The sequence below is a fragment of the Globicephala melas genome, chromosome 4 (assembly GCF_963455315.2).
Source record: "Globicephala melas chromosome 4, mGloMel1.2, whole genome shotgun sequence".
Lineage (NCBI taxonomy): Eukaryota > Metazoa > Chordata > Mammalia > Artiodactyla > Delphinidae > Globicephala > Globicephala melas.
The window spans coordinates 107071055-107087886 of record NC_083317.1 but is presented as its reverse complement, the minus strand read 5'-3'; the positions used below and the strand labels follow the sequence as shown (position 1 = coordinate 107087886).

The 16832-nt window shown below is 38.4% G+C and overlaps 1 protein-coding gene across 3 annotated transcripts; it reads right to left on the bottom strand.

Moving 5' to 3' along the window:
- Positions 1 to 3375: 3375 nt before the first annotated feature.
- On the bottom strand, positions 3376 to 16170 carry CCNL1 (cyclin L1). 3 transcript variants are annotated; one of them, XM_030842389.3, is made up of 11 exons: positions 15616 to 16021; positions 15243 to 15317; positions 14627 to 14736; positions 8932 to 9052; positions 7652 to 7716; positions 5846 to 5945; positions 5613 to 5717; positions 5375 to 5516; positions 5028 to 5139; positions 4821 to 4919; positions 3376 to 4185 (listed from the first exon to the last, which is right to left on the bottom strand). In XM_030842389.3, the coding sequence occupies exons 1-11, from the start codon at positions 15919 to 15921 to the stop codon at positions 3837 to 3839; spliced, it is 1584 nt and encodes a 527-aa protein (XP_030698249.1). In that variant the 5' UTR covers positions 15922 to 16021; the 3' UTR covers positions 3376 to 3836. The 3 variants fall into 3 exon arrangements, 2 of the variants coding, with proteins under 2 accessions (XP_030698249.1, XP_030698252.1); XR_009563778.2 differs by lacking the exons at positions 3376 to 4185; positions 4821 to 4919; positions 5028 to 5139; positions 5375 to 5516 and adding an exon at positions 7400 to 7413 and having other exon boundaries at positions 5692 to 5717; positions 15616 to 16170; XM_030842392.3 differs by lacking the exons at positions 3376 to 4185; positions 4821 to 4919; positions 5028 to 5139; ... (1 more) ...; positions 5613 to 5717; positions 5846 to 5945 and adding an exon at positions 5962 to 7413 and having other exon boundaries at positions 15616 to 16167.
- Between the last annotated feature and the right edge of the window lie 662 nt (positions 16171 to 16832).

The window sequence follows — 16832 nt, the reverse complement described above, 5'->3', positions numbered from 1 at the left end:
AGGGCAGTTGGAATAAGAACATGCACTCAAACTTGAAAGATGAGGGCTTAAAAGCCTCATTCAGCAAATTAGTGTATGTGAAATTCATTCATTCCTCATTATTTATTGCATATCCTAGTACAGGCCAGGCACTGTTGTAGGATTAGGTAAGGGCCATACAGTAATGAATAAATCACATTTCTGCTGCTCTCTTGAAGCTTATATTCTAATAAGAGAGTCAATGATAAAGTAAAATAAGGTAATTTCAGATAGTGGCAAGCATTATGAAGAAGTTAATGTTAGCAAGGAATAGAACGTTGATGGGGGTTGTCAAGAGGGGCTTATTTCTGGAGAGGGGACCTGAATGATGAAGCCTATCACACAAGATATGGAAGAAAAGCATCCCGAGCAGGGAGGACAGCAAGTGGGAAGGACCAGGAATAGACGTGCACATTTGAGGAAGAGGAGGAGAGGTTGGTTGATGGAAGAGGCTGGCAGGGGTCAGATCACATACAGCTGGAGTCGGGTTTGTAGAGTGAAATGAGAAACCACTGCAAGTTTTATGTATTAGAACAACATGGGATTAACGTTTCCAATACATCATTAGCTACTGTTTGAAGGACTGTGGCAAAGACGTACAGACAGAAATGCTACTATACCTACTATTGAGATGATAGTTGATATAGGAGAGGAATTTGATGACATAGAACCAGGCAGGGTAGGAATTTCGTGTCCTTAGAACTGAGTTAGAATTATCCTGAGCAGAGGTGGCAAAAGCAGAAAGGTCAAGAGGACAGCTGGAATCAAGGAGACTGGTGTTTATTTCATGCTTTAATTATTAAAATCTTGTACTGTTCAGATTCAGAGCTAATCTCAGTGAGGCAGCATTCTGAAACAGCTGTATTTTGAACTGTGTTCATAGGAAATGTAGAATTCAAACTTCTCTAAGTAGTTGGGTGCTTTCTAACATGATTGTTTGGATTGCAGGGGTAAAAATAGAACCCCTTATGTCTACACACATACTGTGTACAATGCTGGGAGGTAAGGGCCAGTTTGCAGACAAGACGTTAAATAACTTGCCACATCCCCTTAGTAGATGAATGACTTGAATGCAGAGCTGACATGGAAGCCCATGTTCCTTTTATTCCAGAAATGGACAAAGTTCAAACGGTTACAAAGTCAAGCTGTGTCTTCCAGCCACAGGATTGGCTCCTCTAAGGGACATGAGGGGATCAAGGCTGGACCTAGAATTGATCATTACTTTTGGAGCCAAGAGGTGGGTACTCGACTTTCCCCAAGAAAGGGCTTGTATTAAGAATCATTAGGATGAATACTAAACATCTTATTTGTAGATTTACAGCTGCAGTGGAAACCAAAGGTGAGCGGACAGACACAAATGGGGCGCGTACATACAAGGCTGTTGAGGTACAAGAAGTAATGTATTAACATCAGGAACTTGGTGAGATACCTGGTGAATGAGGCCGCAATTTAGTACGTTTAGCCTGGGTTCCCAGACTTCTGAACTTCAGTAAAAAAAAAAAATAGTTACCAAGCCTTGAGATCTACAAGGAACAGAAAAATGTGTTCAGGGACACCATAGGGTTACAATCGGGCAACCCAGAATATGGAAAATTCCAAGACAAATGACCCAATTTCTTTAAATTTCAAGGAAAAAAAAGATGGACAATCTGTGATTTAAACCAAATATAGACCTTGTTTGAACAAACCAATTATAAAAACAAATGAGAGACAGTAAGGGAAATCTGAATACTAAGTTAGACACACTGTTACTTTAAGTATAATAAAAATATTATGGACATTTAAAAAGCCCTTACCTTTTGGACTGAAATACGTGATGAAATCATGTCTGGGATTTTCTTCCAAGTAAGGGTGGGAGGTGGAATGGTGAGTTGGTGAGGTATAAACAACATTGCCTGACCTAGAACTGATCAGTACTTTTGGAGCCAAGAGGTGGGTATCCGACTTTCCCCTAATAAAAGTCTGAAAATTTAGTTTTTTAATTTGGGTACAGCAGCATAACGTTGTCAAGCTCTTGACAACCTAGAAAACTGATTCACTAACAGCACAGGACAAAAATTAGGACACAAGGAAAAGTTACCATCTCAAAGCAACGTCTAACATGCAACCCTCACTTCACATGCAGATGTATCCTCCATACCTTCCATCTTCACAAAACCCCTTCACCCCGCGTACTATTTCCAAACAAGGATAGAGCAGGTAAAAATTTCTACACTATTAAGAATTCCGGACTAATTTGTTAAACAGGGTCTTGACATTTGCCTGTGCTTTTCTTCATGCCAGTCTTGTAAAGGAAATAAACTGTTTGCTATTTAGAGGCAGTTTAAGCTCTGCACAAATACTGTTACGGTTTAGCAATTTTATCATAAAAGCACATGTAGAAAGAACACTCTAAATGAACTGTTTATCCTTCCAGAAGTTGCTCATTCATACTAGGCCATGTTAGTTAGTTTTTATAGTCAGAAATGTAACTGATTAAGTATCATACCCGACATTTCTATATCCAAGTGAATCTTGTCTCCCTGTGAGGCTTTCTACTTTTTCCAGCCCCAACGCCCGCCACTGCTGAAATGTGTTCGGAAATCTTTGGAATCCTCTTCAGAAGCTGTAACTATTCTTTTTAAACATCCTTAGTGGCAGTAAATCTTCATCTCTTTGTGGGTGTATTTGATTTTTTGAAACAGCAACAAGTCATTTGGAGCCCAGTCTAGTGAACAAGGTAAGTAATCAAGATGGGTGAAAATTTTAACTATAAAGCAATCTTTTATTTATTATGGCCTTTACGATCTCTAAATTGACTTCCAAAATATTGGGGAAATAACTCTCCATGTGAATAATGCTAAAAATATTCTTTGGCTATGACTTCTGGCTTTTTTTCTTTGTGGTCAGACTTGACTTTAACAGCCAGCCCGGGGGGTGGGCGGCTCACCTTATCACTTAGTTCGCCTAGCTTAGATAAAAAGCGTCATTAAATACCTCAAGAAAAATGTTAACGCTCAGTAGTTGTCTCTAATTTGCTGTCATGTTGAAAGTTCTGGTTTGCTCACCCTTGCAATAGTACTTAAAACCGACTTAAAATAACCTTATGGTACCATTTATGTGCAAATCAAGTTTTGACTTAGTTTCATGCTACAATTAAACATTTAATGTTACATTGTTGGGCCACACCCATTTGCTTTTTCCATATATATGGAGAAGATTTCTATGATAGCTCCCAATGCAGGTAAGAATTACATTTTAATCTCCAACTTTATGTAATGGAAGAAAGAACAGGTCTGTCAGAAAATCAGTACAGCCATTTTACTATTGAAACTTTTCTCTTTTTAATAATTTATTTAAATAAGATGTATGAAGCAGTTTAGAAAAACAAGATTTGTATTTTATTTCCTTGTAAAAATCTTTACACATGCAGACGAACCAGTGTTAAGAAAGTATTCACCATCATTTAAACAAATAACCACTTAAATAGAACAGTGTCTGCAATTTCATCTGTATAAAAATAAGATACATTTTTACAGAATTCACGCTCCAGTTCTTATAGCAATAAACAATACACAAGTATAATAATTACAATTGAACCTGACCATGGTTTTCGATTAGATACTGCTAGGGCATTTTATGTGCAAAAAAAAAACAAAATAGAAACAAACATAGTTCTTTTCAAAAGAAAATGTCCTCAGTGTTTCTAGAGACCTAGAGAATTTTAAGAAATCAAATCCTAATCAGTTTGCTTTTAATTGTTTGTTTCAATTATGAGTCCATACATCACACTGTAGATAGCCAAAATCAAAAGTTGATGCAGGCTCAAAGGAAGAAATTCAGCGCCTGTGCCTGCCATGTCCTGAGCGACTGCCACCATGGTGCTTGCCTTTATGAGACCTCTCAAAGGAGCGAGATCTTTCACGCCTGTCCCTATGGTGTCCCCTTTCATGCCTGTGTTTCTTGACAGCGTCTGAGTGATCCCGAGACTTGCTCTGAGATCGAGAACGAGACTTTTTCCTTTTATGACCATGTCTATTTGAACTTTTTAAATCATCTCTGGTATGCTTGGCTTTAAGGTGAGGAGAACCATGATTATGATGTCTTCTTGGGCTTTCACTGTGACTGCGGGACCTGCTTCTTGATCTCGAGCTGTATGTTCCAGATCGACTCCGCCTATTATTATAACTTAGATAATAAAAATTTGAGGTTTAGATTCAGTTTCCACTGCGAACAGATTAGTTTTGGTGGTGCTCATCATAGCAGGTTCAAAACAAAACTATCAAATGGTGTCAGTAACAGGCCAGACTGAAGACTTTTATTGTATTTCCCCACCCCTCACTACCTCTCCTCCAGCCTGTTCACATATTAGACAAATCTTGAACAAATTTACTATATGTCTATATTCCAAGGAGGGGAGTAATTATTAGTGCCCTAGATAGCTATTTATTGAATTATCTCCCACACGCTCAGAAGAACCACTGAAGAGCCACAAGTAGCCAGCCATCTAATTATAAAGCTAATTAGTGAAGTCTTTGGCTGTGATTGTCCTGATTATTGGTTATTAATTATTAAGTGGTCAGCCAGGCCCTACACTTCAAAAAACGTGGACAAGAACAGAATAGAATGCCATACATACACCACCACAAAACAAAAAAGCCACATGCCTACAGAGCGTATTTCCAAACTCATTTCTCACAATTTACCTCATATTAAGCTAAATCTAGCCTAACTTTGAGAATAGTCTATGTGCAATTTTTAAAAAAAAAGCCAGAATCTTTACTCCAAATAAGACTGCTTTCCCTAAGAGAGTATCTACTTACTGTCTTCTTGGAGTGTGTGATCTAGAACGTGATCGTGTTCTTGACCTTGATCGACTTGCACTTCTGCTATTTCTACTTCTTTTGCTGTCTTTTCTTACACTTAAAAAAAAAAAACCCACACAATATTTTAGTTGCATACTAAGTATGTTAGAAATTAAACACATAAAAAGATTCCTCAGGCCATTTTTCTAACTCAAGTAAACTCACCCATTATAAGGGCTTTTGGAAGCCTGTTGTCTATCCTCAGGTTCTTTTTTGACTGTCTTCACATTAACGGAGATCGGCGACTTCTCTTCAGCTTTTACTTCTCTTGGTGATGCTGTTAAAAAAAACATAATAAGGCATGTTAACTATTAGATTTTACAGAGGGCCAATTTTGTTTCTAAATGTGACTCCAAATACCATCCAAATATCAGTCCTCAGTTGGCTGTCATGAGAGAAAACAGTAATAGTTTCTTAACATCTTTGTTTCTATGCGACTGTTAAGTGCTAAGGCTTTCTAATAACCATACATCTTCAGTACTCAAGTCATTTCAATCCTGAATTAATCTTACATGGTTTAGAGGCTGGAGAGAATCCACCAAGGGTTGAAAGGGCTGGAGTTCCATCGGGATTCAATCCCTTTGCTTTTAATTTGGCTTCTTGTAAGGCCACTTTTCTTTTCTCTACTTCTTTTTCCAGCAATTCATAGTTTGGCTGTTGAAGAAAGTGAAGTTAGTATTTCTCTTTTACAGAAGTTTAGATTCTTAGCACTGACAAAATATTAACACAAACACTAGTAAACAGAATTACCTTTTTTCTGGTATAAAGCCTGAGCGTTTCTATGCAGATTTCCTGGATATCCTCTTCGGTAGTACCAAAAAGAAGAAACCAATGGGGACGAGTTGGCAATGGAATCTAAACCATAAAAATAGAATAGTTTACATGAAATTGTCACTGTTTTTATTAGGAGAACTGATACTTCTTGTGATTTACCCTACAGGGCTATAGAATATATATATCAGGCTATATATATAACAACCTACCTGAAGAGCTCTAGCTGCAAGGTAGATGCAAGCACATGCTATAGTCTCTGGTTGAAATCGAACAAATACATTGGTTCGAAGACTGTCATTCATATAATTCCTGAAAAATATTTCAACCATAAGCTTTGTATGTAAATAAACCAGTTCTTCTGAAGCTTACATAAAATTGGAGACTCAATCTACTTTATTCTTTTTTCTTCTCATATTTTTATCTTCAATATTCTAGCATATAACAATTCTTAACTCAAAAATCAGTAAGAGATAAGAATTTAACACTAGAATCATTCTTCATGTCTCATATATAAGCAAAGTCCTTTAAAATAATTCCTTATTATTCCAAATAGAACGTGAAGTTTTTTAAAAACATATTTCTATGAAAAGCAATGAAAGTCAGTTCTGACATGACCAGTTTCAGAAATAAACCACTCCAACAATACTTCAAGCCATTAATTACTGACCATCTCTCCTTTATCCACAATGAAAAGCAGTGTCAATCAAGTTCTTTCAAAAACTCAATACTGTGAGAGGGGTAAAAAAGGCATTTTCAATAAGCACTCACCAAATTATATTAAGAAAGCTAAGTAATCTACTTCAGAAAACCTGGGTTGGGAAGTGAAGAGCAAATACATACAACAGCCTTGTTTACATACCTTTTTGTGACTAAGTATAAATAAAAGCAGTAACTACTTCAGTTAACAAATTACTGGACTTTTATATTAGTGAACCCTCCCCACAAAATTCCTAAAGTATTGAAGAAATTTTACAAATAGTTCAAAAGGTTAACTAAAAGACTATTTCTTAAAATTCCTTACCCATGAAAACTGCTAAAAATCTGTTTTATAGAACATTAAAAAATGTCATACATTTTATAAAAGTAATGAGACTTTTCTAGTATTAATATTTATTGAGCCCAAAAAGCATGGCAGTCATAAGTCCAGAACATAAGAATTACATCACTTAAGTACTGCACATCATCAACAGTCTTAAGACAGTAGTTGTGGCTGAACCACGAACTCCTTTGTTTTGACTTTAAATAAGTCAGCACTGCAAATCACACAAAGTAAGTTCTAAAGTGCTATGTTAATATTAACATCTCTTAAAAATGAAGTACTTCTTTCTTCTAATACTATTGCCTCCAATAGCCCAGCAGCTATGAATTCAAGTATGGTAATGGTGCCCACTTTAAGCTGCCGTCTCCTTTGGTAGAATTCATGCTATACATACCAAAAAAAAATAGAAATCTAGTCAAACTCCTAACAAAAATCATTTAATTCATAAAGGCTGGACAACAAATCTATCAAAAATGAACTATTCATTTTGATAGTTACAGGTATACATTAAATACATAGGCATGTTGAAGAGTTACTTCTAGAAGCAAATATACAAATCCTTTTGACACCCCGACAGAACTAGAAGATGCTGCCAGATGGATATGGACCACTTCAGTGAATCTCGGATGAGAGCTTGCACTGGATTGGCTGGAGAGCAGGGCAGCCAATCAGGCCATCCTGAGGTCATGGGCTGAAGTGCAGAGGGCAGAGTTCTATGACTTACCATCATGGACTACCCTTTAATTAAAGAGTAGAAAAAAGAACAAAGTTAAACTGAGTTCTCCATTAAAAGTAATTAGTCAAGCCAAGAAAACAGGAAGCAGAAATAAGCATTATTTACCTTTTCATTAAAAAACAAAAAAACAAAAAGCACCAAAACAAACTCATCTCATTATTTTGGAAAGGGAAAATGAAACTTACTTTATTTCTGCTTCTGTTTTCCTGGCTAGGAAAGAAATGTAAAAAAGCAACTTACCAGGCAGTTTGAACCAGGGTTTGATTACGTTCACATTCTAAGACTTGTAAATACATAACAATGATCTGAAGGACAAGGGAAAAAAACTCAGTTTAGCATACTGGTGGTTCTTTCAGAGTACAGAGTTCAATGAACATAAGTAACTGAAAATGTTAGGTGCAAGTTTTAATTCTTCTATAAACTGTATAAATAATACAGACCAACTAAAATGTACCCGAGAGTCAATGTAGGTTATTATGCTACTAGAGTTCATACGGAGACGTAATGTTCCAAAATCGTGCAGGAAAAAAAATGGAAGTTAAATCAGTTAAGAACAGTATCTAAGTTTCATGTGACAGGAACTGATTATTTCATTTAATTTCCCAAGGTACAAAAACCCTAGAAGGGCTTCCCTGGTGGCGCAGTGGTTGAGAGTCCGCCTGCCGATGCAGGGGACACGGGTTCATGCCCTGGTCCGGGAAGATCCCACATGCCGCGGAGCGGCTGGGCCCGTGAGGCATGGCCGCTGAGCCTGCGCTCCGCAACAGGAGAGGCCACAACAGTGAGAAGCCCGTGTACCGCCAAAAAAAAAAAAAAAAAAAAACCTAGAGACTGCTGTATTTTTAAAGTTACACAATGGGTATGATACATACGTATGTACAACTCAGAGTGGGTAAGTAATCAAACACTAATATTTCTACAGTGAAGCTTATCACACTAAAGTGTGATGAGTTTACCTCAGTTCTGATCTTTCTGGACCTGTATTATCACTCGCATTTTACAATTTTAGAGATGTGGAATCTGAGAAACATATCTGCCTAGGTCACACAGCTAATAGCAGAAACAAGTTTCTATGTGCAGATGATCCTGCCCCCAAAGCACCTGTTCTCTTAACCATTGTGCTACAGCTTATGTTGAGCATATGGAAGCCAAGAGACACTGGAGAAACCTAAGAACATTCAATAATGCTAAAAGTGAGCAGCCACACTCAGCATTTCACCATGCAACAGGGTAGCATACTGTCAGATACTTCTGCAGATACACATATTATTTATTCCTTGGCTAATATCTAAAAATCTCCATTTTCTAGGTATGGAAACTGGGTTACCTCAGAAGCAAAAAGAACAAAATAAAGAGTGAAGATTTGAACCCAAGTCTTTTCAACTCCCATTTTACTGATAAATATCAATATCCAAAAAGTTGCTTTTTACAACCAACTCTCAAATATAAATTCATGTAAAATAAAATTTTAAGAAAATCCCTAATACTTACGAATGTTATTTCTGTATTCTACAACTCACCTTATGGGGATGCTTGACATGAACACAAAATCCCAACTCCTTTAGCACCCTCCTCTCTGCCTTGATAACTTGATTTTTGGTGTTAATGTAGTTCTGATCAAGGATCAGGGGGCTTGGAGTCCTATAGTTTGTAAGAAATAAAATCAAAACTGTTTTGCACATCCAAAAAATTTTATTTGTGGCATCTCCATTTTCCCTTCCAACCAACTATTGGCAACAGAAACCAGCTTTTTAAACTCCTGCAAACAAGTTAAAAGCATTAATCTTGTGCTGTCCAAGTTATACTAATTAAATATATACTTTCTAGACTCAGTTCCTAGTTTACTAACAAAACCCTGCAATGAAAAAAATTCACTCTAATGCTCTTAGATACATCCTTGTTGATTTTTTTCATCCAGATATTTTAGGTATATATATTAGGTGATAGCCTGATTTATTTCCACAAACCTCGTTAGTCTCCATAGACTCCAGGAACAAAACTAATGTGCTCTTGAAAATATGTATTATAAAGACCTCATAAGATTATAATGATTTTACTCATTTTATAAAATATCAACTCTTGGCTAGTTTAACGCCAAAATTAAAATTAGGGGATAAAACGGTGGGTAGCTAATTCAGATTCCCCTAAATGGGCAATTTGTTTAAATAAACTGATCTAAGAATCTCTGTTAAAGAAAATAATCTGGAAACTATAGATTCAGCTCAATTACCAAAGAAATGTTTTAAAAATCAAATTTAAAATTCGAAGTGATCAATAAAACCAGGCCAAAATTTGGTCAGAGTTGTCATTATTAGGTACTAACTTTAGTATGCAATGGCAAAAGAGATGGGAAGACCAACCATAATGAAGAAACTAGAAGAGTACTCAAGGTCTCTGTGCCAGACTAAATTATGATAGCTTCAAAAGTTATGATGCAGAAGGCGACATATATCAGTGGTTCAATGCTTTGGGGAAAAAAAGCTTTCAATTAAAACATCTTTAAGTCTTAAAATTGAAAACTAGTTTCTTAATGAGAAGTCAGTCAGGACTTAGACTTTCACTTTAAAGCCTATAAAATGTCCCAATGTCCTTCATTTGAGACATTCTTAGATCCAACCAACAACAAATACGTTTTTATTAAGACCCTGATAAGGTATGTATCTGGGTAGAACAATTAAATACTTTTCCCCATACTCAATTCATTTTCAGCCAAAAGATTCAAGAGTTTTTGCTCTGGGCAGAACACAACATTTTAAAAAGACAGTCATTCTGAACATTGCCCCCACTTTATAACTCATTTTACCATGCACACCAAATCCAGAAAAATTTAAGCCCACGTTAGCCAAAAACCTAGATATCCATTTGAAGATCAGGAAACAATCTGAAATAAGCTACATTACCCTGTAGTGATATGCTACCAGAGTAAAAACAATCAGCTACCATATTTATTTTCCATTCCTTCTCCTATTTCAAATTATAAAACTGGAATGTTTAAACTATTTTAAATTATTCTATACTATACGATTTCTATCAAGTTGGATATAAGACAAAAGTTGGCAAAGCTGACAAGATGGAAAACAGCATGTTAACAACATTTAAAATGGCCTTCACTCAATTCAGTTCTTCTTACAGCTCTGAAAGGTGTGAGAAATGCGGCCACCAATTGGGGAGGGAGCTGATTTCTAACATTAAAAACATAATAATTAACCCATTTTTATCAGGACAAATAGGCTACAAGTTCATTGTTCTTTGGAAAAAAATCAAATTTAACTCAAATGATAACAATTAATGTATATATGAAAACATATTCCAAAGATCTTAAGGTTTATGATTTTTCAGATATTAAAACAGAAAATTTGGAAAAAAAGTCAAATGGACTAGTTATCTGATGGCCCCTTCATCAGGCATTCATTAGGAGACAGAATACCTCTGGTGTTATAGTTGCGCATCACCTTAACCCTTAACGTACAACTCAAACAGTAAACTGCACCATTAGAATCCTTATAAAATTATTATAAAAGCAGTTTTGTCTCATTTTTTCCCACTTATGTTGAACAAATTCATTATACCTCTTACTCAACTTGCTTTAAGAGTTGATTTCAAATTCTGTTAAAATTCATTTTCTTGCAATCGACCAACTAAACATTTGAATTATGGCTATTAGTCCCAAATCAGGTTTAATCATTAATTCTGCTTACGCGAATTACTTCCCATCCACTCTGCCACAATCTTTACTTTCCCATTTTTTTGTGTCAAAATCCCAACATTAAACCAATTAAGCAAACCAAACTACTATCTACTATAATTCCACTAAGTGCGCAGCTTATTGCTTAGGCCTACTACTACCTGTAGTCTTCAAAGTTAACTTTGTAGGTGTATAATCTGATACCTTCTTTTTGTTCAGAACTGGTTTTACCTCACAAATCAAAGGCTCGATGAATATATAATTTACACTACTTACAAAGACTATTTTGTATCAGAAGTAGAAAAATGTGTCCCCATATAACAGCAGTAAGAAAAGATTCAGACTGCCTCAGCAAATGGTTTCTTTAAAGTATCAACCTAGTACCTTACGTGGTAACAAGTACATCAAATTGAATTAAGGCTTACTAGAATTTCTTCCTCCCCAATTAGGTAAACTTTCCTTTCCAATAAAAGTTTGAAGAGGTAACATTTTAAATCTTTTTAAAAGAAACCATCTGTTCAGAAAACAATTTTCATCATCAAAAAGTACCCAAACCTAACTCTACCTACCTCCTCCTCTTTTAACTTGGTCAGATTTTTCAGATTAATTTATATGAAAAGAACAACTTTCAAATTTTAGTCTTAGTATGAAATTCTGAGTTCTGGTCATTTGACGTTTATTATCTTGTCTCTCAGAATAGCTATTTTTCCTTCAGCATGATCTTGAAATACAACCACAACAACAAATTTAGGAGCAGATCCAAACATGGTTTGTCTCACTCACGTGGTACAAAGGACCAAGAAAATGAAGAACAAGTTCTTTAAGAGACTGTACTTAAATGAGATCAGTTTACAAGAAGGCAGACTGCTACTCAACCTACAGAAATTTGTTAATTCCTACCTCAAAAGAACGTTCTTTCTTTGGCAGTGTTTAAACAAACAGTTTTCGAGCCACCAAAATAAAATGCAGAGGAAGACTGGACTAAATGACAAGATCTCTTCCCTTCTAACTCTAATCTATGATCTATATGCATATTGAAAATACCACACCATATTCACCAATGAGTGGGTTGCACCAGGCTTCGAATATTTGTCTTCTTTTAGAGAAGCCTTATAGTATGAAGGTAGGTGCCTTAAAACTACATAAAACTCTTAATTTGCTGGGAGTATGCTACATCTCAAAAGCAAATTATAATTGGAAACTATTGAAACAAAAAAGCAATCTTACTTTTTTAAATTCAGCCATTATTCCGAACTTAAAAAACCATTCTCAAACTGCAAAAAACTGAAGAGAGAAAAAAAAAAATCCAGGATGGGGCTTGGGCATTAGTTCTTTCTAAAAGCTCCTCTGATGATTCTAATATGTAGTCAGGACTTAAATCCAGTGACCTAAAGTCTACAAATACAATGCCTCTGTTTTTTTTATTACCAAGGTCACACTTCAATTTAAAGCTATTCATAAACTAAATTAAAATAAATAGCACCAATAAGACAAACTGATACATACTTTACCTAACTAAAGTGTGATATTGATAGTACTTTCTAATAACATTAACCTATGCAAAAAATTACTAAACTATCGTTCTAATAACTTGGACAGCAAAGACAAACGCTTATAACAAGAAACAGGAGTTTTTCTAAATGGTTCACCAGTGGCCAACCTGTTAGTCCCCGATTCCAGTGACCTATTCTCAGAGCACTGGCTTCTCCTTGGGGATTTTCGATACTTCACTCACTGTTGCCATGACGACAGCTTCATCGCTATGTACCACTCCACATCACCCAGGCTTTGGTAAATGTAGCTGGTCGCTGTATAGTCGGTTGCAAGGGAAAAAAGAGTTGAAGTTAATAACATATACAAGCTACCTGTCTGAGTAAACTTGTAATATGCATAGAACACTTTTACATCCTGCCTTAAAAAAAAGACTTCCATGCAATTAACAACTCCTTTTAAATTTCATGCTATAATCAGACTTCTAAGATTGAGACACAATCAATTTCTCTGCGATAATGACCGAAAGAAAAGGGGGAAAAAAAAAAAACCACAGTTACATCAGACACGACAGTCAAATCAGGTGAGATGTTTTAAATTCCAAGGTTTTTATAATTAAGAGGACCTACTCTGAAATCAAGGAAGACTACTCAAAGAAAAATTTCAAAGTAAATAATACTAAATGATAATAGTGAGCTCAATGGTCCAAAGAATACTAACAAAACTATTTCCTTTAAGCAAACACAGAATCCTTTGACGAAAGATACAAAACCTTTTTATTAGTGTCATTTTGTTTAAACACCCTGAAGAATCACCTAAATCTAAGTTTTAGCTCAGAACATGCTAAATACCAATTTGAAAACTTCCCAATTTTCAGGGATTCCTCACTAAGAAGCTAAAAGATATTTTAAAATGAAAACTAAAAAAAGTAGTCTATCCCTGGAAATGGTTATGGTTAATGAGAAAAGATGGCAGAATAAAGAATGTAGAAAACTGAAAAATGCCGTGAAAACTATCTGGGTAGCAATGTTTCAGATTTTAAGGTTACTACTGGCTTGTCTCTGAATAATTCCATTACTGCCAACTTACAGACTCAGCAAAAAGACCACTCACGTAAGACACTAATTGGGTACTAACCGGTTACCCAACCCCAAAACGACTTAAAATCCTTTTATAACTAATTTCCTTTCAAACTCAATACAAGTTTATCTAACATCACAACAATTCCTTAAAAAGCGAACACAAGAACTAATCTACACCAAATATATTCTTTTGTAGCATGTACTAGAGATCATCTATAGACAAAAGCACTACAACTAAAACTTTTTGGTACTGCCTCGCACGAACACATGAAGTGTTAGCAGGTATCCACGACACCTAAAAGACAACACTATTTTGGTCTCTATTTTCTTACAAGATCAGATAAATGGGCCTTATCTAAATGCAACCCACTCACTGAGACTGTCACCTGACCAAAACAAAATACCTGTTTAATCCCTTTGACTCCAAACTTTATCATCCTGCAGTCCTTTCAGATCCGGTATTATAGGATATATCGTAGTTCAATGTTGAGAAGTATTCTAACAAAAGCCAACCTCAATTGGTAAGGAATTAACTGGGACTTCCCATGGAAAAACAATCTACACAAAATTTTGCCACAGTATTAACCTGAACTGCAGTGTTTACACTTCCAGCCTTCAGTCTTCCAGAGAAGGGAGGGGAAAAATAACTTACAGAATACACTCACACTTGAGTCAAACGTATTCCCTTTCTTGTTTAATCTTAAACCACAGGACTGGCTTCACAGCACTGTTAGGATTGTCCATAAACGCAACTGCCTCTACAAACTTTAGATAACTGGTTAATTGTGATTTTTCAAATTAAGTATCAGCGTGCTCCTACGTGAATTTTAACACCTAAATGAAAGTCAGTTTTCCCTTGCATCGGTTTTAACTTGAGAGGAAAGAATGTTTTGATCTGATGATTGGTGCACAGCACAGTAGTATCAAGAGATCTGTGTTCAATAATGCCAATCTTACCTTTTTCCTCTTAACTGGCGTAGATGGTGAAATACATTAATCACATCTCTTATTCTTCTAGGTGCTTCTTCGATTTTTGATGCAAGATTAATACATGCCATGGCAACAATCTGAAAGAACCACAATCCAATAAAAAGTTGTGAGATTATGGCACTACAGAGTACTGCTAGAAAAAAGTGCCCCTCTCAAAGTCTAAGGAACTTATCCTGTTGAAAACACTTTAGGACACAGCTGAGAACTTTAAGACCTTTGGTGAAATGAAATCGCAGTTGACATTTCTAGGCCATAGGCTTACCAGCTATGCTAGCGTTAATGCTTTCTTTTTATTGCTTAATTCCCCTTAATTGTGAATCCAGAGCCAAGCTCAATCTCACAGGAATTTTGCATTTGGTTGAAAATTCTAATCCTTGATAACAGGGCACCTGGGCTCAGGATCCATCTTCTGGTTCTAAAACACTTTCCTCAAGTCCCTACTTCCCGGTGGGTGAGAGCTAGGTACAAAGGCCTGAAACTAACCACTCCCTTTCTGGAAAAACTGGCTGCTGACACCACCTCCGCCCTCCTTCCCATTTCCGGATGAAAAAAATCCCCCTTCACCCGCCCCCGCTCTGCTTACCTCGAAACTGTGCTTGACGAAAGATTTGGAATAGAAAAAACGATGAAACAACACCTGCCCCGTTGCCATCGCCACCTGCAGACAAGAAAGAAGAACGGAAGCGCAGGGGTCAGGCGGGCCCGCACCAGGCGCCGCCGCCATTTTGTGCCGCCGCCGCTCGCTTCCCTCCCCCTCCCCCTCCCCGCCGCGAACAGCTCCAATCCCCGTCTTCTCGTCGCCCAGCGCCCTCCCGCTCTCGACACGCCCAGGCTCCGGCTGGGACCCGCGGCTAGAGAACCCCAAGGGGACATCCCCAACCCAGCCGGGACCTGGCGGTACCGGGACGCAGCGGAGAGAGAGGCGCAGCAGGTCGGCCCGGGGCCGGAGCACTGACCTGCGGCAGTCGAAGGAGAATGCCGGCGGCCTGGATGAGCTCGCAGCCCAGGATGCGCAAGTCCGTCTCGCTGGGCAGGTCGAGCCCGTCCTGCATGGACGGGGTGGGCGAGAGCCGCTCCTCCGGAATCAGCGAGTGGTCGATGGTGAGCGAAACTTCCGAGTACAGGCGGTCGCCGATTAGGATCCCTCCCGTCGTGGTCGTCGTCGTGGTGGTCGTGCCGGAGCTGGAGCCGCCCGCGCTCGGGGCGGCCGACGAGGCGGCGGCGGCGGCAGCGGTCGCGGTGGGGTGAGGCCCGGACGCCATGGTCTCAGCGAGCTGCACGCACGCCCGACGCAGCCGGAACCCGGAGAGAGACTAACCAGCGTCCTCGGCGCGACGGATATTCCCGTGACCGCCGGGTTCTGGGCCGCTTCACGCAGCGTGCGCTTCCGCCCTGACGTCACCACGCCCCTCTGGCGTGCGCCAACTAGTCCCTTCAGGCCTCGACTCCGCCCGCGGCGCATCAATCCTGCGCTGGCCCGGCAGCGGCGGGACGCTCGGGTGTCCTGGGTTCCCCCTCCGCTGGGCCTCCAGAGTGGTCGAGGAGGTGATCTATTTCCTAAAACAAGCCCAAGCCGCCTCGTTTGTAATATTTTAAACCACAAGTATAATAAGGGAGGCTAACAAAATAGCTTTACAAGATACCTTATCCCCAAGTTCGGGTCTGCAAAATTTACTGTAACCCCTGCGCGTTGACAACTTGTCTAGAACGTGCGTCCCTGTGCTCCCGTCTCTCTTCCTCTCCTAACTTTTCGCATTTAGGTGGCGCAGTTTCGGCGAGCACAAAGCGTCGACCTTCGCCCACATTGGCGGGTGGAAGTGGCTACTCCGATGTCGTGTACGGACGAACTTGTAATTTAAAGTGACCCGCAAGGAATCTGGAGAAAGGTGCTTTACAGTATTTTTAGAAAACAGGAATGTGAACTACTTCGGCTCAAAAAAACCCAAAAAACAAAAACCTCTACGATGAGCGTGTGGTTCACAGGGGTTTAGAAGTAAGGCGAAGGCTTCGTATTGACTGGGACGGCAGCTGCTTTAGCAGTTTCGCTTGCGAAACTCAGGCCTGAGCCAGTGACAACGTCACAGCTTTCGCTAATCTGGAAAATCCCTAGTTTCCAAAAATAGTCTTAGGGCGAGACTTTACAGAGGTAATTTGATGATGCCTGGGGTCTCTG